The following is a 20,993-nucleotide window of genomic DNA, read 5'->3' as shown; positions in this document are numbered from 1 at the left end:
TGCCTGTAAGGAGATGAATTTCAAGGTTGTATAATGTACACATACTTAGATAACAAATGTACTTTGAACCTTGAACTTTTGAACTTTGAAGTGCTGGTAAATGGAATTAATAGAGGAAGATTCAGTGGCTGACATGGACAAGATGGGCCAAAGGGCCTGATTTTTTTCTGTGCTGTGCACCTCTCTTTCTCCATTACTATCCAGGGCAAAGCAGTTCACTTGATTGACCTGGTCAGTTTATTACTTGGAAGGTATCAGTCCAGGTGATGTGAGAATATACAAATCACTTCAAGTTACATTATGGTTAGCAAAGCTTCAAAACTGCAAAGAGACATTAAAAATTACTGGGAGGGACATAAGTGGAAAGTAGGAGTTATCCTGTGTGGAATCCTGATGGGATTACATTTAGAGTAAAGCATACAGTTCCGGTTACTGTTTCATCAAAGAGATATGGAGACACTGATGAGTGTGTAGAGACGATACCGTGTACAGGGATGATCCCACAAGTACAGAGGTATAAACGTCAGGAACAGGTGACGTTCGGCTGGGTCCCTTCTCTCTCCAGAAGGGAAGGTATAAGGATGACCTAATAATGACCTTTAAAATGATGAAGGGTTTTGTTAGAGTGGATAGAACGGGGAAGTTTCCATTTGAGAAAATAAAACATAACTAGAAGGCATCGATATAAACGAGTCACCAAGAAAAGCCGTGACGCAGCGTGGGTGGAAGGAAACCCACGGCATCTTCCACAGGATGGTATCGTTCTCATCAGTGAAAACAATGAATTACTTCATTATCAACTTCACCCCGACAGCAAATTAGTGTCTGTTATGGAAATACATGAAGATCAGCTCCCCAGATTCTCAGAAAACATTCTTTGTCCTTCCTTTCTGTGGACGTCTCCCTCTCTGCAGACCCAGTCACGTGCTTCCTCTCTCTCTCTACTTCCAGTTTGAATCAATAGCTGGCACAAGAGGAGAGATTTTTCTGTCCCAGCTTGTGACCAGGATATGGATGGTATTGGTAAGCCCATATCCTTAAACCTTACTCAGAACTGTCTGAGAAGATGAAATATCACTTTCAGGCACACTTAGTGTCCAAAGTCTGCCATGGGACTAGACATGGCCTGGATAAAGGGGGTAGGTTGTCTTCGCTGTGTGGATATCAGTAAACCACACTAATATCGATTTGACTTGTCAGGCCTTTTCTTGGCTGTTGCCGATCTCAGCAGCAGGAGCCCCCTGCATCCCAAACAACCCTTAAGTACCGTTGAAGTTCATAAGGCCGTGTAATGTGAACAGCAGCCTGTATGTGCGTACTGAGGTGCCTTGAGCAGCAGTGTGAAAATGGCCAAAAGCTGATCTTTGGTTATAATATCAGCCAAGGCACTGGGAGAGCATCCCTATTCTTCTTGAAGTAATGTCAGTGAATCTTTTACATCCACTCGAGAGGCCAGCAGGGGTTTTGTTTCAACACTTCATATACTGCACCATCTCCGTCGGTACAGCACAACTCTACAGATCTCCAGAGTCCTCCTTCAGGTTTCCTGGGTGTGTTGTGAGTATCTAGCAGCAGAGATCTGACCTACCATAGGCAAGGTGGATAAAACAATTTTGGTTGGTTGAGGGGCTGCACCGGCACTGGGATCTAACCTGAAGTCACCTCCAAACAAGCTCATGGCCACACCAGGTGCTCAGATTCACCCATCTCCATCCTCCTGTGCTAGAGCTCTCTGTAGGCACAGTGCTCCCACTTTACTGTGGAGTGAGATTTCTTGGTCCTGAGAGGCTAGAGCAACCGGTGAGCTCGTATTTACACGTCAGTGAGAAACTTGGGTATTGCAACAATGGCACAATAACCCTCCCCACCCTAGACATCCTGTCTTCTCTCTTCTTCCACTGGGGAGAAGAAACAAAAGCCTGAAAGCTTGTCCCTGCAGGCTCAGGGACAGCTTATGCCCTGCTGTAATAGGAGTAGTAAATGGCTCCCTAGTATGATAAGGTGGACCTGTGACCTCATAGTCTACCTTGACCTTGCACTTCATTGTATATCTATGCTGCACTTTCTCTGTCATGTTGCACTTTATTCTGCATTGTTATTGTTTTACCTTGTTCTATCTCAGTGTACTGTGTAATGATTCAAATTTCAAAGTACATTTATTATCGAAGTATGTATATATTATACAACTTTGAGATTTGTCTCCTTACAGGCAGCCATGAAATGAAGAAACCAAAAAAAAATCATTAAAAAAAGACTGTCAAATACCCAGAGAGAAAAAAAAATCATGCAAACAAAGACCACAAGCAAAGAGCATTCTGAACTGAAGTCCAGAAATGAAGGCTGAGACCCGTAGTTCAGCGCAGAACCGCGTAAATATCGCGGAGCAGCAAGCTGAACCGGCCCATCCCTCACCTCGGGCCCCGACTCCCTGACCTTTCCAATCTGGCCTGGTGTCTAAATTGTCCAGACATCGGGTTCAGTTTCCTCGGTACACTCTGGGGCCTGGGGCCTGGACCCTGCTGCCTCATTTCGGCCTGTATGAACTGTATGCATTGCAAGCTTTTTTCTCTATTTCCGTAAATGTGACAAAAATAAACAGATACCAATATCAAAATGGCCCTTTATGGCATCCTTGTCTGGACCAGCTCTGGCACTGAGTTTGGTGGGAGTTGGATTGGCATTAGTGATCAGGAAATGGGGGTGGGGGGGATGTTAGAGGGAGCAGGATGATTGGAGCCAAATTGAGGTATTTGAAGAAGCACCACCATCCCCAACCCTTCCTGGAGAAGTATCAGAAGTACCCAAGGTTGATCACAGCAGCCAGCCAAATCCAAACAGGAAAGGAATGTGCACCCCACAGCTCTAATCTAATACTCCCTCTGTTTTCCTGCAGTCCTGACTGGAACGAGGGTCATTGTTTAATTTGCTTTAAAAAAAAGAGAGATGTGATACATTTTTCTTTGTTTCAGGGTCATGAATCTCCCTTCTCAAAGAGTAGCTGTCTGGATATTTTTGAGGTGGAGTCACATGGATACATGGTGTAGTGTTACCAGTTAGGCAGGAATGAGGTTACATTACGATCGGCTGTCATCTAAGAGTAATCCAGCAGTTTCAATTGAGGCTTGGTTCCTGTTGGGTGCGGGCATTGAACGTTGCTTAAAGACTAATTAACCAAATAAACATTCAAGGCACATGGTTCTTGAGTGTTTATTCAGGGGCTTGTATTTCCTGAGGGAAGGTGAGACTGTGTCAACTAGCACCTAACTCGTGTCCTGGTTTGAAGCCCAGCTTCGGAGATGTGAACACGCTAGTGCAGGCCTGAAAGGGTGTTGCACCCTTTTACCTAAGGTATTGAATAAAGGGTCAGTGAACCTTGTGTCAAATGCCCCAAGGCTCTGTCTGAGTGTAAGCAAGGGACTCCTCCAATAGATCTGGGGACAAAGTGTGATGTATTTATTCCTTTTGTAAAAATGAGGGGTTTCATCCAGTTTATTAGCTCACAGAGAAAATTTTCATGCTTTCGTTGAGTTTAAGGATGGTCTTACTGAGGCATTTGCTTCGTTGTTCAGTTAAATCCCAGTGGAGCCTACCCCAACTTTCCAACCCTTCACCCTGGTTACAGCCAATGCCCCAAACAAGCTTTGACAGTTCTCCACCCCTGGATAGAATGCTTGGGCCGGTCTCAAACGCTACCTGAATGGATATTGTCCGAAGTTACACATTACCTTACACAATGAGTGCTGGATCTCCAGAGCTTACAAAACCTTTAGTCATTGGCCAGGTATTTATGATGGAGGGGCTGCATTTCATTTCAACTGATTGCTGCTTTTATAGACAATAGACAATAGGTGCAGGAGTAGGCCATGCGGCCCTTCGAGCCAGCACCACCATTCACTGTGATCATGGCTGATCATCCACAATCAGTATCCAGTTCCTGCCTTTATCCCCATAACCTTTGATTGCGCTATCTTTAAGAGCTCTATCCATCTCTTTCTTGAAAGCATCCAGAGACTTGGTCTCCACTGCCTTCTGGGGCAGAGCATTCCACATATCCACCACTCTCTGGGTGAAAAAGTTTTTCCTCAACTCCGTTCTAAATGGCCTACCCCTTATTCTTAAACTGAGGCCTCTGGTTCTGGACTCACCCATCAGCGGGAACATGCTTCCTGCCTCCAGCGTGTCCAATCCCTTAATAATCTTATATGTTTCAGTCAGATCCCCTCTTATCCTTCTAAATTCCAGTGTATACAAGCCCAGTCGCTCCAATCTTTCAGCATATGACAGTCCCGCCATCCCGGGAATTAACCTTGTGAACCTACGCTGCACTCCCTCAATAGCAAGAATGTCCTTCCTCAAATTTGGAGACCAAAACTGTACACAATATTCCAGGTGTGGTCTCACTAGGGCCCTGTACAGCTGCAGAAGGACCTCTTTGCTGCTATACTCAATTCCCTTTGTTATGAAGGCCAGCATGCCATGAGCTTTTTTCACTGCTTGCTGTACTTGCATGCTTGCTTTCAGTGACGGATGCACAAGAACACCTTTTGAACTAGGGACATACTGACTACCTATTGCTAAGCTGGCAATTAAAATGATTGGTTAAGGTAGTGGTTGCCCTAGGAAGTGAACGCTTTTGAAAGGGTACAAAAGAGATTTACCAAGATGCTGCTTGGATTAGAAGAGTGTGAGCTGTAAGGGGAGGCTGGTTTGTTTTCTCTGCGGTGTCGGAAGCTGAGGGGAGATCAAAATGTCAAATATTAGAAGACATACATTTAGGGTGGTGGGGGGGGGGGAATTTTTTTTTCTACACAAATAGTGGTAGGTATCTGGACCAGGTTGTGAGTTGGGGTTTGTGGTTGAAAGTTGCTGTTGGATAGTTGCAGAGAATGGAGGGTTATGGATCATGAACATAGAACATAGAAATCTACAGCACATTACAGGCCCTTCGGCCCACAACGTTGTGCTACCATACAACCTACTCTAGAAACTGCCGAGAATTTCCCTTGTGCATAGCCCTCTATTTTTCTGAGCTCCATGTACCTATCTAAGAGGCACTTAAAAGACCCTATTGTATCCGCTTCTACCACCACCACCAGCAGTGCATTCTATACACCCACCACTCTCTATGTGGAAAAACTTACCCTTGACATCCCCTCTGTACCTTTCCAAGCACCTTAAAACTATGCCTCCTTGTGTTAGCATTTCAGCCCTGGGAAAAAGCCTCTGGCTATCCACATGATCAATGTCTCTCATCATCTTGTACACCTCTATCAAGTCACCTCTTATTCTCCGTCACTCCAAGGAGAAAAAGCCAAGTACACTCAACCTATTCTCATAAGGCATGCTGTCCAATCCAGGCAACATCCTTGTAAATCTCCTCTGCACTCTCTCTATAGTATCCACATCCTTCCTGCAGTGAGGTGACCAGAACTGAACACAGTACTCCAAGTGGGGTCTGATCAAGGTCTTGTATAGCTTGACCAAGGACTTATATAGCTAAAAGAAGAGATTTAACCTAATTTGCCATGCTGTTCAATGGAGGGATGGTAGGCTGATATGCCTGTTCCAGTGTGGTACTGCTCTGTATTTTAAGTTAGTTTGTCTTGTGGTACTCGTGCTAATTCTGCCACATGTTTCATCAGGGAAGAAGAGACCATGCCGATTGGAGCATCCCTGACCACAAGCTCAACGTACTACAGCACATCTGCCCCAAAGGCTGAGCTGCTGAATAAGCTGAAGGATATGCAGCAGCAAATGGAGGAAGAGGAGGACTCTGAAGATGAGCTGAATGCTGACCTGACGGAAAAGAAGGTAATCCACCCAGCTAACTCTGGGTAACCTGACAAACTCATCTGGTCAGGGGCTCTGCACCCTCATTCCTATGGCCCAGTGGCACAGCCAGTAGAGCTGTGTCCCAAAACACGCAGACAGGTATTCAGATAAACAGCCGCATTAAATTGTTTCCAGTGTCTGGATGAGTGGTGGAATATGGGGGGAGCGGGTGAGACTGGAGAGAATAAATAGCTTTACGTAGAATTAATGTAAGTGGATGATTGACAATAGACAATAGGTGCAGGAGTAGGCCATTCGGCCCTTCGAGCCAGCACCGCCATTCACTGTGATCATGGCTGATCATCCACAATCAGTACCCCGTTCCTGCCTTCTCCCCATATCCCTTGACTGTGCTATCATTAAGAGCTCTATCTAACTCTTTCTTGAAAGCATCCAGAGAATTGGCCTCCACTGCTTTCTGAGGCAGAGCATTCCACAGATCCACAACTCTCTGGTTGAAAGTTGATGGTTGGTGTAAACTCAATGGCGCTGAAGGGTCTGTTTTTTGTGCTGCATCTCCCTGTGAGTCTTTGTTCTGCATGGACTGCACTTTCTAAACTACTGTAGATACAGTGGGTCAGAGTGACTAATCAGAATGATCATAGCTTCTTATCCCAGTCACAAGGATTTTAATGTTCATCTGTGACAGTGTAGACTCCTGTACGCAGAAACAGCTCCAAAATAATTGGTGTTGGCATAAAGTCATTCTTGGAGCAGGTGGTGTATCCCTGATTTTGAAGGTCTGTGTGGATGATGAAAACGGTTAACTCTCACAACTTATTTGGAGTATCTAGACCAGGGGTTCCCCATCTGGGGCCCACAGACCCCTTGCTTAATGGTATTGGTCCATGGCATACAAATGGTTGGGATCCCCTGGACTAGATGGACACTTGATTTGCCAGGGCATGGAAGACTGCGGATCAAGTGCTGGTGCGTGGGGTTAGTGTAGGTGGGCACTCGATGGTCTTCCTGGATCGAGTGGAGTGAAGGACCTATTTCTGTGCTGTCTGTACTCTCTCTCATCCCCACTTGTATGAAATAAGTTTATTTCCATAAAGGCACCAAGTTCAAGATATTCAACTTTGCTGATGATGTGACTTGTGAAGAAGGTGCACCTAGGCTTCGGGGTTTGGGGTGGATATGGACAGGCTAAGTGAATGGGTGAAGCGTGGTAGATAAAACATAATGTGGTAAAAGTGTTTGGCTGAAAAAATAGGCAAATGTGGTACAGGCGTCCCCCAGGTTATGACAGCGTTCTGTTCCTGAGAGCTGTTTGTAATCTGAATGGTACATAATTTGGAAGTAAACAAGAACAGTGTGTGGGAGGGATCGCAGAAGCAGATGTGATGGGTGAGTGAGAGTGGCCTCCTGTTGGACTCACTAACTCGGTGAGTGAGCCTGCTCATGGGGTGGAGAGAGAAATCACACAGGGATGCCCTGCTTGTGCCGTGCAGAAGATTCCTGCGTATGGGGTTGCAGGTATCTTCTGTCAGGGTGGGAATGGGACATTTCCTATGTGCAGGCTGTCAATAAGTTGGTCCTCTGTAACCCAGGGAGGACCCAGACTTGATAAATTGGTGTGGTATCCTTGTACACGGATCATAGCAAGTTACTGTGCAGGTACAGCAATGAACAGAAAGGCAGAGACTGAAAAGATGGGGTGGCTGGGAGAGACCTTACCAGATATTGAAAGGCCTGGATAGAGTGGAAGTGGAGAGGTTGTTTCCATTTGTAGGAGGATCTACAATCCAATGCTTAGACTCAGAACAAAGAGACATCCCTATAAAGCTGAGCTGAGGAGAAGCTTCTTCAGCCAGAAGGTGATGAGTCTATGAAATTTGTTGCCACAGAGGGCTGTATATTTAAGATAGAGGGTCATAGATTCTTGATTGGTTAGGATTAGGGTTATGAGTTACAGGGAGAAGGTGGGAGAATAGGGTTGAAAAAAAATAGCCATGATTGAATGGTGATGCAGACAAAGTGCTTAAATGGACTAATTTGGCTCCTATAACGTGGTCTGTGTTGGCCTTTATTACAAGGGGACCTTGTGTGTAGTTTGTAGACAGCTTACTGCAGTTATACAGGGCTCTGGTGAAACCATACCTGGAATGCAGTGTACCATACCTTAGGAAGGATATACTTGTAGGGGGAGTGTAAAGACGCTCAGTATATTGACTTCTTGTTGTATTAAGCAGACTGCGACTTAGATTTGGATGAATGAGTGGTGACCCCATTGAAATCTACAAGAGAATTTTGGAGATTGAGATAATCTGTGATCTTATTGAATGGTGGAGCAGGCTCGGGGGATCGAATGGCTGCCTCCTGTTTCTGTTTCTTAAGCGTTTATGTTATTTTCATGAGGAAACCAGCCACGTGCACCGTGGCTTGAAATGGAAAGATTTGTGAGTTCTGTTCTTGCTCGCCATCCAGCTTACTAAGAATCACCAAATGGTAACGGCTCAGGAGCTGTTGTTGGTAACTACTGTGGGCAAGAGCCCTGCCATTCATCCCCCACACCACGCACAGCCACCCTGCAAGTTACTTCCTTTCTCATCGAGCTCCTTTTGAACACTACACCTGAAAAAGCACATTCCAGACTGTAACCGTTCACTGTGGAAAAAATTGTCCTTGACACCTTTGGTTCTTTTGACATTATTTTCAACTTACGCCATCTCTTTTGACTCCAGCACCAACGGGAACAATTATTCTCTGTCTATTCTGTATATACCCTTCATGCTTGTAAATACCTCCATCAAATTCCCTCACATCTAGTTGCCATAAGATGTATGACTCAGAGGAGGTTCATGAAAATGATTCAGAATTGAAAGAAATGTTTGATGGCTCTGGGCCTGTACTGGCTGGAATTCAAAAGGATGAGTGGTGACCTCATTGAAAGCTATTGAATGTTGAAAGGCCTTGATAGAATGGACATGGAGAAGATATTTCTAATGGTGGGAGAGTCTTGGACCAGAGGGGACATTCTCAAAATAGAGGGGCATCATTTTAGAATGGAGATGAGGAGGAATTTCTGTAGCCAGGGAGTGGTGAATCGGTGGAATTCATTGCCACAGGTAGCTGTGGAGGCAAGGCATTGGGTATATTTAAGTCAGTGGTTCATAAATTCTTGATTAGTCAGGGAATGAAGGGATACAGGGTGAAGGCAGGAGACTGAGGCTGAAAGGAAAAATGGATCAGCCATGATGAAATGGCAGAGCACACTTGATGGGCCTAATTCTGCTCCATTGTCTTATGGTCTTAAGGCCCTCATCCCTGATGTATTTTAATAAATCTCTTTTGTATCCTCTCCAAAGCTTCATTCCCCAGTTATGGGCAAACTAGTATTTTATAAAGGTTCATATTGGCATCCTAGCCCTTGTACTCTGTGCCTCTGTTTTCATACCTGCATCCTGTCACTTATAACCAACTGTGCAGATATACACCCTTCAAACCTTGTTTTCCTTTAGAACTGAAGCCTCTGGTTTACAATGCTTCTTCTCAGTCTTCCCACAGAAATGCAACATATCTCACATCAAGTTCTAGCTGCCACATATCTGCCCAATTTAACAGCCAGTCTGTATTTCCCTAAATATTACTTTGCTCTTCACAGTTCATATCGTTGGTGTCACACACATTTCCAAATGCTGCCCTATGTGTCCAAGTTAAAATTATAAATATATAAACAATTACCGCATCAATCCATCGGAAAGTCCATTGTCCGTATCCCTCCCATCAAACAAAAAAATGTTTTACTACTACTTTTTACTGTTTTTATAACCAATTTTCCTCTTTTTTTCACAACATTCAATCTTAATGACACGATTGTTATGCGACACTTCATCAAGTCTTTGTATGTCACATCAACCACATTTCCTTCACCAGCTTTGTTGAGCACCTTCTCTATCTCCATTGCGAAAGGCAGGATCTCGGGTGGTTACTCATGTAAATTTGACTTTTCATTCCCATTTTGACATGTCTGTCCATGGCCTCCTGTACTGCTACAACAGGGCCAAACTCAGGTTTGGAGAGCAGCACCTCATTTTCCAACTAATACGGTCTCCAACCTGCTGGTATGAACATTAATTTTTCTAACTTCTGTTAACTTCTCCCCCCCCCCCCAACTCTTTTTTTCCATTTTGCATTCTGGTTAACCTTTCACTCCTTCTCTTCTCCTCACCTCCCCATCGCCTCCCTCTGATTCTCCCTCCTTCCCTTACTTTCATGGTCCACTGTCATCTCCTATTAGATTCCTCCTTCTTGAACTCTTTACCTCTTCCACCTATCTCCTCCCAGCCTGTCACTGCATCCCCCCCCCCTCACCCACACACCGACTGTCCCCCTCATCTAGTCATAGTCATACTTTATTGATCCTGGGGGAAATTGATTTTCGTTACAGTTGCAGCATAAATAATTAAATAGTAATAAAACCATAAATAATTAAATAGTAATATGAAATTATGCCAGGAAATAAGTCCAGGACCAGCCTAATGGCTCAGGGTGTCTGACCCTCCAAGGGAGGAGTTGTAAAGTTTGATGGCCACAGGCAGGAATGACTTCCTATGACGCTCAGTGTTGCATCTCAGTGGAATGAGTCTCTGGCTGAATGTACTCCTGTGCCCACCCAGTACATTACGTAGTGGATGGGAGACATTGTCCAAGATGGCATGCAACTTGGACAGCATCCTCTTTTCAGACACCACTGTGAGAGAGTCCAGTTCCATCCCCACAACATCACTGGCCTTACTAATGAGTTTGTTGATTCTGTTGGTGTCTGCTACCCTCAGCCTGCTACCCCAGCACACAACAGCAAACATGATCGCACTGGCCACCACAGACTCGTAGAACATCCTCAGCATCGTCCGGCAGATGTTAAAGGACCTCAGTCTCCTCAGGAAATAGAGACGGCTCTGACCCTTCTTGTAGACAGCCTCAGTGTTCTTTGACCAATCCAGTTAATTGTCAATTCGTATCCCCAGATATTTGTAATCCTCCACCATGTCCACACTGACCCCCTGGATGGAAACAGGGGTTACCTTTGCCTTAGCTCTCCTCAGGTGTACCACCAGCTCCTTAGTCTTTTTCACATTAAGCTGCAGATAATTCTGCTCACACCATGTGACAAAGTTTCCTCCCGTAGCCCTGTACTCAGCCTCAACTCCCTTGCTGATGCATCCAATCCAACTATGGCAGAGTCATCAGAAAACTTCTGAAGATGACAAGACCCTGTGCAGTAGTTGAAGTCTGAGGTGTAAATAGTGAAGAGAAAGGGAGACAAGACAGTCCCCTGTGGAGCCCCAGTGCTGCTGATCACTCTGTCGGACACACAGTGTTGCAAGCACACGTACTGTGGTCTGCCAGTCAGGTAATCAAGAATCCATGACACCAGGAAAGCATCCACCTGCATCGCTGTCAGCTTCTCCCCCAGCAGAGCAGGGCGGATGGTGTTGAACGCACTGGAGAAGTCAAAAAACATGACCCTCACAGTGCTCGCTGGCTTGTCCAGGTGGGCATAGACACGGTTCAGCAGGTAAACTGGTCTCACCTATCACCTGCCAACTTGAGGACATTCCCTTACCCCACCACCACCTTATTCTGGCTTTTACCCTTTTCCTTTCCAGTCCTGTTGAAGGATCTCTGTCCGAAATGTCCGCTGTTTATTCCCCTCCAGAGATGCAGCCTGACTTGTTGTGTTCCTCCAGCATTGTGTGTGTGTTGCTTGAGATTTCCAGCATCTGCGGAACCTCACGTGCCTCCACTAACAATTTCGTTTGGTCCTGTTTGGTTTCTGCAGCAAGAACTGATTGACAGTATAAGCAAGAAGCTGCAAGTGCTGCGAGAGGCCAGGGAGAGCTTGCAGGATGACATCCAGGCCAACAACCTTCTGGGTGACGAGGTGGAGGCTGTGGTGAAGAAAGTGTGCAAGCCCAACGAGTTTGACAAGTTCAAAATGTTCATTGGAGATCTGGACAAGGTGGTCAACCTGCTGTTGTCTCTTTCTGGCCGGCTGGCCAGGGTGGAAAATGCTCTCAACACCTTGGAGGAGGATGCCTCTCCGGATGAGAAGGTACGTGGGTCTGCATTGTTGCAGCTCTGCATGTGCTGAAAACGCTACGCACTTTGATGTAGTGTTTGTGATCATGGGCTGATGACCCGGAGGTTGGCTGATTAACTAGGGCCATGCTCACATTACTTTATCAAATTTTATTCCAATTTTGTTTTAAGGATGTTGGCTTAGGGAGTTGTCCATATGGGACTGTAATCTTGGTGGCTTTGGTAAACTGAGCATTGGCCCCTCAAAGGATGGGAAAGTCTTGTTTGGACCAAGGATGCAAAGAAGTATTTACTGTTGTGGGTACTCTTCTCATTAACTATAGTTGGCGTAATTTCCTTCAGTGGTCGTGGGCTTGGTGAGGTAGTGCTGCTGCCTCACTGCTCCAGAGACTCAGGTTCATTTCTGACCTCCAGAGCTGTCTGTGTGGAGTTTACATGTTCTATTTGGCACTGATTAAATTTCACTCTGAAGGTGTGCTGACAGGTGATGTAGTTACCTGAAATTGGCAAATGACAGAATAACTAAACGGGGAGTTGGTGGGCGTGTGTGTGTGTGTGTGAGAGAGAGAGAGAGAGAGAAAAAAAGGCTTCAGGGCTCTGGAGGTGAAGGCAAAGAAGAATAGAATTAATGGCATCGCACTGCTGGGGGCTGGTATGAACCCGATGGGCCAACTGGCCTGTGTGGTAATCAGAATGTTGCAGGGCCAGTGATCCCAGTTCAGTCCTGAACCCAGTGCTGTCTGTGGTGGAGTTAGCACTCCTTCTTTGTAACTGCAAGGATTTCCTCTGGGTGTTCTGTTGTCCTTGCCCATCTGGAGATCGTGAGGGTTGGTAGGTGAGTTGTGGTTGGTTGGTAGAACATGTGGGGAGATGTTGGTAGGTGAGTTGTGGTTGGTTGGTAGAACGTGTGGGGAAATGTTGATAGGTTAGTTTTGGTTGGTAGAATGTGTGGGGAGATGTTGGTAGGTGAGTTGCGGTTGATTGGTAAAACGTGTGAGGAGACGGTAGATTAATTGTGGTTGGTTGGTAGACTGGTGTGGAGAGATGTTGGTAGTTTAGTTGTGGTTGGTTGGTAGACTGTGGGGAGACATTGGTAGGTTAGTTGTGGTTGGTTGGTAGACTGTGTGGGGAGACGTTGGTAGGTTAGTTGTGGTTGGTTGGTAGACTAGGGAGACGTTGGTAGGTTGGTTGTGGTTGGTTGGTAGAATGTGTGGAGAGATGTTGGTAGGTTAGTTGTGGTTGGTTGGTAGAATGTGTGGGGAGATGTCAGGAATACGGAAAGGATAACAGAAGTGAAATTGACATGGTATCAGTGTAAATGGGTGGATGTTTGGATGAGGCAAGGGGTTTGTTTCTGTGCTGTATCTTTCTGTGACTCCAGATGGTAAGGTTGGCACAGCGGAACTTATGCAACACATTCAGATGGATGAGTTACCTTGTGTTTATCTTTCTCAGCGGACTCTCACTCAAAAGCAGAAGCTCCTCACGAGGCAGCACGAAGACGCAAAGGAGCTGAAGGAGAACCTGGACAGGCGGGAGCGGCTGGTCTTTGACATCCTGTCCAGTTACCTGACAGATGAGCTCCTCCAGGACTATGAACATTTTGTCAAAATGAAGTCGGCCCTTACCATTGAGCAGAGGGAGCTGGAGGACAAGATCAAGCTGGGCGAGGAGCAGCTGAAGTGCCTGCTGGAGAGCCTACCCTTTGCAGATCAAAGTAGAATCTAAAGGGTTAACTCTAACTGGACATTGAGGTGCTATCTTTGTGTGTGTATGTTCCCCTTTTGCTGCCTGTGTGTGTGGTATAGCTGGATCTGTCCACCAGGAGAGCTGAGCATGGGAGTAATTGCCCAAATGACTGAAAGCTGCGTTTCAGAGAGCTTCAATATTCTCCACAACATCCCATTGTTGTACTTGTAATATTGATAAGCTTCTGCATGTTTAGCTGCAAATACATAACATTTCTGTTTCCACCTTTCCCCACAAAATTTGCTCAAATTTTGAACTAAAAAGAATGCAAAGAACATCTTCATTACTACTGTTGACCAAGAATCTAATACTTTGTCACCCTGTATTCCAATAAGTACAGGATGATTCCATGACACAAATATTATACATTCATAAAATGATGTGATGACTGAATTTTGTTTTTTTAAAAATGTGCATTAAATTAATTTATTGTAGCATAATTAAAATAAATAGGTGGTTACAGAATCCAGTGATGTTATTTTAGGTTGTAGTCATCAGAACAAATCAGTTTTATTTTGTTTTTCTTGGTTTACAAATTCTTATGCCCGAATAGGGCATATAAAATGGGTTGGGCTATTGATTTTTATGTGTTTGTCTGTGCTGCTTCCTCCAGGAAAACATTGGTTTTTAACTCCTAAGGAAAAAGCTCAACTCTGGAATGAACTGGATATGTGTTGGACCTCAAAGTGGTTCAGCTTTCATCTCTATAATGTGTGTTTGGTCTTTTAAAGAGCAAAAACTAATCAATTATGTTATCAGGTGAATACTGATGAAGATTTGCTTACACCCAGGCATTGAAGAGAAAGAAGGTTTTGCTTTCAGTCACTCAAACTATACTGCCAGGACTTCTGTAAAGTCCTTTAGGAATTCTGAACGGATTGACACTGTGTGTTTTTAATATATATATAAAAAAAAACAAAATAATTGATGGCTGTTGTTGGACCATTAAAGTTCTGAATTTTGTTGTCTCTACCTAATGAGATGTTTTGTTTAAGTTCTTGGTTTGAACGTGTGCACATTTGAGAAGAAGCAAAATCAGGAATAGTCAGAGTTAGCGAGCACTGATTTAATTCTGGGAGAAGCACAGTTACCTGACAGAACTGAGGGAGGCACAGTTACAGTGCCTATAAAAAGTATTCATCCCCCTTGGAAGTTTTCATGTTTTATTGTTTTACAACATTGAATCATGGTGGATTTGATCTAGCTTTTTTGACACTGATCAACAGAAAAAAACTCTTCTGTGTCAAAATGAAAATGAATTTCTACAAATTGATCTAAATTTAGTGCAATTATTAAACATAAAATAATTGGTTGCAAATATTCACCCCCTTCAAGTCAGTAGATACACCTTTGGCAGCAATTACAGCCTTGAGTCTGTGTGGATGGGTCTCTTATCAGCTTTGCAAGATCTGGACACTACAATGTTTCCCCATTTTTCTTTACATAACTACTCAAGCTCTGTCAGATTGCATGGGGATTGTGAATGAACAGCCCTTTTCAAGTCCAATGGGATTGAAGTCTGGACTCTGACTTGGCCACTCCAGAACATTAATTTTATTGTTTTTAAGCCACTCCTGTGTAGTTTGGCTTTATGCTTGGGCTCATTGTCTTGCTGGAGAACAAATCTTCTCCCAAGCTGCAGTTCTCTTGCAGACAGCATCAGGTTTTCCTCCAGGATTTCCCTGCATTTTGCTGCATTCATTTTACCTTCTACCTTCACAAGCTTCCAGGGGCTGATACAGTGAAGCATCCCCACAGCATGATGTAGCCACCACCATGCTTCACGGTAGGGATGGTGTGTTTTTGATGATGTGCGGTGTTTGGCTTATGCCAAAAAGCTCAATTTTGGTTGCATCAGACCAAAGAACCTCCTTCCAGCTGACTTCAGAATCACCACATGCCTTCTGGCAAACCCTACCTTAGATTTCATTTGAGTTTTTTTTCAACAGTGGCTTTCTCTTTGCCACTCTCCCATAAAACTGTGACTGGTGAAGCACCTGGGCTACAGTTATTGTATGCAAAGTCTCTTCCATCTCAGCCATTGAAGCTTGTAACTCCTCGAGAGTTGTCATAGGTGGCCTCCCTCACTAGTCCCCTTCCTGCATGGTCACTGAGTTTTTGAGGATGGCCTGCTCTAGGCAGGTTTACAGCTATGCTATATTATTTCCATTTCATGATGATTGACAACTGTACGACAAGGATATTCAGTGACTTGGAAATTTTCTTGTGTCCATTTCCTGACTTGTGCTTTTCAAGAACCATTTGGCGGAGTTGTTTGGAGTTTTCTTTTGTCTTTATGGTGTAATTTTTGCCAGGGTACTGACTCACCAGCAGTTGGACCTCCTTCTTCTGACTTTTAATGGGGATTGGCAGTCTCGCTTAAGGCTGCATTATTGCCACCTACTGGACTGGAGTGTGGTGCAGAGTGTTGGGAAATAAAATTCCTACTAGTTCTTCATCAAATGAAAATTAAATTACAATCATTTCCATAACTTAAAGTTTTTAAATAAAAACTATCAACCCCCAAAGACAGTAGTGCAGCTTTCATTTGCTTTCTTTCAACTTTATATGCTTCACATTGCAAAAGAATGTGTTTAACTGTTTCATAATGATGACAAAACCTACAAACCCCAGAGTGATGTTTTCCAAGATTAAGGAATAATTAAGCATAGTATGCCCAATTCTAAGTCGAGTCAATGTAATTCCTTCTCTTCTTGTCTTACCACCTCCTCCAAACAATCCAACAGTTTTATGTATTCTGTAAAGGTGTCTCCCCTTCTGCCCGTTATCCAACAAGATGTTTATTTATTGTTACCTGTAATCCAGGCACAAAAGCAGCCACGCCAACTTTATTTTTTGATCCATCAGTAAAAATGGTTAACATATAACAACAATTTTCCTTAACGTATTGATGAACAAACAGACTCTCGGGCATATCAGGATCCTTGGACTTCATTAAATCACGCAACCTAAAATCATTAAAGTGATAGGAAAAAGCCAAGGTGGGGTACCTACAGTGGGACATACTGCGCAATCTAGCAAACCCATATTCCTATCACAAGCAAGAAAAAAATCTGCAAATGCTGGAAATCCAAGCAGCACACAAAAAATGCTGGTGGAACTCAGCAAGCCAGGCAGCATCTATGGAAGAAAGTACAGTCGACATTTTGAGCGAGACCCTGCAGGATGGCTGGACATCTTAAATTTGAAGATGAAGCTGATCCATAAGCTACACAGCCATAACTAAGTACAGATCTAATTAAACAGATTTTTGTGTAGCACCCCAAGGATACCCACATAGACACCCAAGGATACTTAACTGACATTTGTCAGTTATCTACTGATATGGTGCTTCCATGTCAGCCTGTTATCCAGTCACATGCCATGAAATTTTACCACTGACCCTTCTTCAAGAGTTTGACCATATAATTTCAAATCAAGTGCTGGTCTGTTTGTAAAACACATAATGTGTGTTTTAGCTACTGAAAGCTTAAAACCCCATCTATTTGCCCACTTTTGACCTTATTAATTGTTAATTGCATCCTATATACAGTTAAATTCAAATTTCTACCTCTGATCTATAAAGCTCCATCATTTGCAAAAAGTGATTTACCAACCCCAGTACTTATCTCAGAGAAAATACCATTAATCATAATATTAAACAATAAAGGGCTACAACTACTGCCTTGTGTGGTCCTATTCTCTGTCCCATAGAACCCCCTAACACACTTTACCTACCCTTACCTACATTGACCATCCAAATAAATGAAACCCCTTTTTACCGGGCGCCTCTAGAGACACGGCTGATTAGCCCCTCACTAACAAGCCAATGTACTCAGTGGTGAGAAAACCACCTTTCTCAGACTCCGTACATCTCGGGTTGATATGACTTGGGCCCCACCTGATTGGGAGAGCCAGGATGTTTCAGCCACCCGCACCCCAATCAGAGTGAATACTGTGTAAATGCTGCTCACTTGCAGTTGCCTGTCAGCAAGAAATAACACATCCTACACTGCATACAATTATAAAGAAAGTATATTAACAAATTTTAGCTTTATTGAACAGTGAATAGGAAAAAGAAAAGAAAACAAAGGGCTCATTACAGTTAACCCAGTCCAAATGTGCTCACAAGTTGGAGCTCATCGTGAAGTTGTCTAACTTATGCACTGGACTCACAGTCTGTGTGAAAGCACTCACCACCTTCCAAATGTTGCTCGAAATCCATCTCGAACAAACTGGCTCCCTCACGGGCTCCCTTCCTCCTTGAAACCATTCATCTGTACAAAGCATCTTGTGCAACAGGGATAGCATCCTCGGCCATCTTCCTTCCTGTCTTCTCCCAGCTCCTGCCAAGAAGACCTCGACCCATACCAGTGTGTGTCACAAAAACCTCTCCCCCGCAGTGTTCTCTAGAACCTTCTCCCAACTCCACCATCCTGATTGGCTGACACATTTCTAAGTTGAACAACATAGCCCTTTATCTTTAGCTGAAACCCAAGCATGCGAAAAGCAGAACATGCTGCTCTTACAGAACTGCTAAAATGAAATACCTACAGCATAGCAGTAAAAATCTTAACCAGGGTGTTACACCCTCCCCAACAAAAATAGTCATGTCCTCATGACTTTGAAATTTATCAACCCATCATTAATAACACAGTTTTCAAAGGAATTTCATGACATCAGTACCTCCAATCCATTTGTAAACGGTAGTGACATATCTCAGTAGGGGGATAGATGCAACACTCTGTTTCCCTGCGGTGTTATAGGCTAGCCTATCAGGGGGTGTCCTGACTCTTTGAGACCTCCTTGTCCCATCTTCGGCTCCTCCAGTTTCAACCACTCCTTGTGACCCTTCCTGTCTACCAGAAGGTACCCCCCCTCCCCTTTCTGTCACTTGTGTCTTCTGGCAGTTCAGGTCCCTCTGCTCCATAACTGAACTTAACTTCCTTCAGTTTAAGCTGGTGCTGCCAAACATCTTCAACCTCCACTGGTGCTAACCGGCGAGACCTCTCATGGAAAGGGGTGTCCTCACGTGCTCTAATAGTGTGGCAAGTACAGCTGGAGTAACCAACTTCAGACTCATCAGTAGAAAAGACATCTTCGCATTCCGACATCTTCTCAGTTAATCTCATTTTCCATTTCTCGGATATATTGGCAAATTTGTGGCTTCCTGTCACTGTAGCTACTCCTCCAGGCCCTAACATGACAGGCTTAGACTGGGTGTATACACAGTTCCTCGCTTCTGCTCATCCTCCTGTGTAGGAGGAACTTGCACCTTCTCAAAAGCAGCTCTGAACACAGGGTGAACGGACAAGGTTTTCAAAAAGTTCTCTCCATTTCTCTCCTTACGTGCTCCCACAAGCCTTCTCACAATGGCAGTATTTGTCCCCACAAGAATGGAAGCTCCATCCTTCTCAACTGAGTCCGGGCAGACCAACACTGGTGTGTCAATCGTCTGAGTTACTCCCACATCTGCTTCCAAATACTCCAGTTTCAACGACAAGTACCATCATATGGGTACCCTTCAGTACTAAGCCCCTGCATCTCAAGGGTACAAAGTGGCGTCAATGGTAAATGCATCAAATACTGGTTGTAAAAGGATCTATTAAGCAAAGTAACTTGAGAACCTGTGTCAAGTGTAGCTCTCAAATAGACACCTTCAATCTGTATGGATACATCAGGGCTTGGTTCCACTAAACCTTCAGGAACAGAGTTTTGTACTTCAGTATTTCCTTTGATACACTGATAGGAACGTATCCTCTCCAAAACTTTAGTCCATTCCTTTACTGGGTCCCTCCGTAATTTTACCCCTTTTCTTCGCTGTTTGAATAACCACTGGTTTACTTTCTGAAGATTTTCCCATCATTCACGCTCCCGCTTGAAATGCCCATCTTCTCCACAGTTGTAACAGAAAATACAGGTCACTTCCCTGGTCAAGAGACCCCGCTCAGCAGCCAGCAGCCCTTGTCTTAGTACATCCCACCAATGGGTCCAGCTTCCTATTGGCTTTGTTACACTTGGTGGCAGCACCAGCCAATATCATCCGAGGTACCTCGGCCCTCAGATCTTTCACGGCATCCTGCAAAACCCTTGCTTGTGTGGCATCAGGGGTCTCCTCAGCAACAGAGGCTACTACTGAGGATTTTGCCCTGCTGACGGAGGCTTCCCGCTCCTCTGTCGCATTTTCCTTCTTTCTAACTTCTCTGAGTAATTTGGTAAATGATGGAGGAGGGCGCATCTTGCAGGTCATTCGAATACTTACAGCAATCGCGTCATTTGACAGTGCACCCTTCACAACTTGCTCCATCCTCAACAATTTCTCTCAGACGGTTGAATGCCCCCTTTGTGGCACAAACAGTGCAGTAGCTTCTCCAACCTGAAAATGGAGGCAGACAACTTCTCTCCTTCCTCCTAAACTTCATCCTAAGATCGGCTACACTTCCAGCAGTGCTAAAGCATCTTCCAGAGCTTGCGTGGAATTAGCTGATGTGGCTAATGGATTTTCTGGCTTGAGGAACCTCACTCTATCAGCTGCCGGCCCATTTAATTTCTCTACCAGTCTCACTTTTTCCCTACTATCTGAGCTCTGCCATTCATCCAGTAACTGAGATGTCTGCACAGCCCAAGCCTCATATTCTTCTTCCCCAACGGGTGTGGGCTTCACCCCAGAGAACACTTCCAGACTACAATAACATTGGCTCTCTGCATTTATCAACCAGTGATGTAATAGCCAAAATGAGCTCAGAATTTAAATCAACCACTGAAGGACTCAGTAGACCTTTCACATCAGACAGCTCCTTCCCCTCACTTTGCAGAAACTTCAGCAACTTGTCTTTGAAGTCTCTGCCCTCACCTACGGGAGACTCATCTCCCAATTCTTCACCCTCACCTACTCTCCCCTCTTCTCTAAAAGTAAGGATGGCCCAATGCCCTGTCTCTCCGGATACCCCAATCATACCAGGCAGATCCACTCCCGTCACATCCTTGCTAGTCTGCTCTAACACAACATCCTTTTCAGCCAATTAATCAAAATGCCATTCAACGAGGGTAACTTTCCCTAATACTTTAACGGCACATAAAACCCAAATCAATTATTCATCTGGGTTGCAGATTTCCACCCTGCTCAGAACACAAGCATTAGTTGTGGATAATCTCTTTGAATTGCTCCAAAGCTTAATCTCTGCGACGTCCATAATCAAGTATCTCAATCACTTTCCTGGACACTAGTTTAAACACAGGCTTAAACACATAAACCACATAATCAATCCTTACAGAAAATACACAGTATTAGTGAATCAGATCCCAGATGAACCCCCACAATGAAACCCCTTTTTACTGGGTGTCTCTAGAAACACAGCTGATTA

General features: G+C 44.4%; 1 protein-coding gene across 3 annotated transcripts in view; it reads left to right on the top strand.

Moving 5' to 3' along the window:
• The window catches only part of LOC140199147 (protein Shroom2-like), a 250,723-nt gene extending 236,122 nt beyond the window's left edge, over positions 1–14,601 (top strand). For all 3 annotated transcript variants that reach the window (XM_072260751.1, XM_072260750.1, XM_072260749.1), the window contains exons 8-10: positions 5,643–5,811; positions 11,621–11,893; positions 13,336–14,601. In XM_072260751.1, coding sequence (XP_072116852.1) covers positions 5,643–5,811; positions 11,621–11,893; positions 13,336–13,608 — 715 coding nt within the window. In that variant the 3' untranslated portion in view covers positions 13,609–14,601. The remainder of the gene's footprint in view (positions 1–5,642; positions 5,812–11,620; positions 11,894–13,335) is intronic.
• The last annotated feature ends 6,392 nt before the right edge of the window (positions 14,602–20,993 follow it).

This window comes from Mobula birostris, chromosome 6, assembly GCF_030028105.1.
Source record: "Mobula birostris isolate sMobBir1 chromosome 6, sMobBir1.hap1, whole genome shotgun sequence".
NCBI lineage: Eukaryota > Metazoa > Chordata > Chondrichthyes > Myliobatiformes > Myliobatidae > Mobula > Mobula birostris.
Note: the sequence above shows the minus strand (reverse complement) of the source record. Positions and strands in the feature narration are given on the sequence as shown.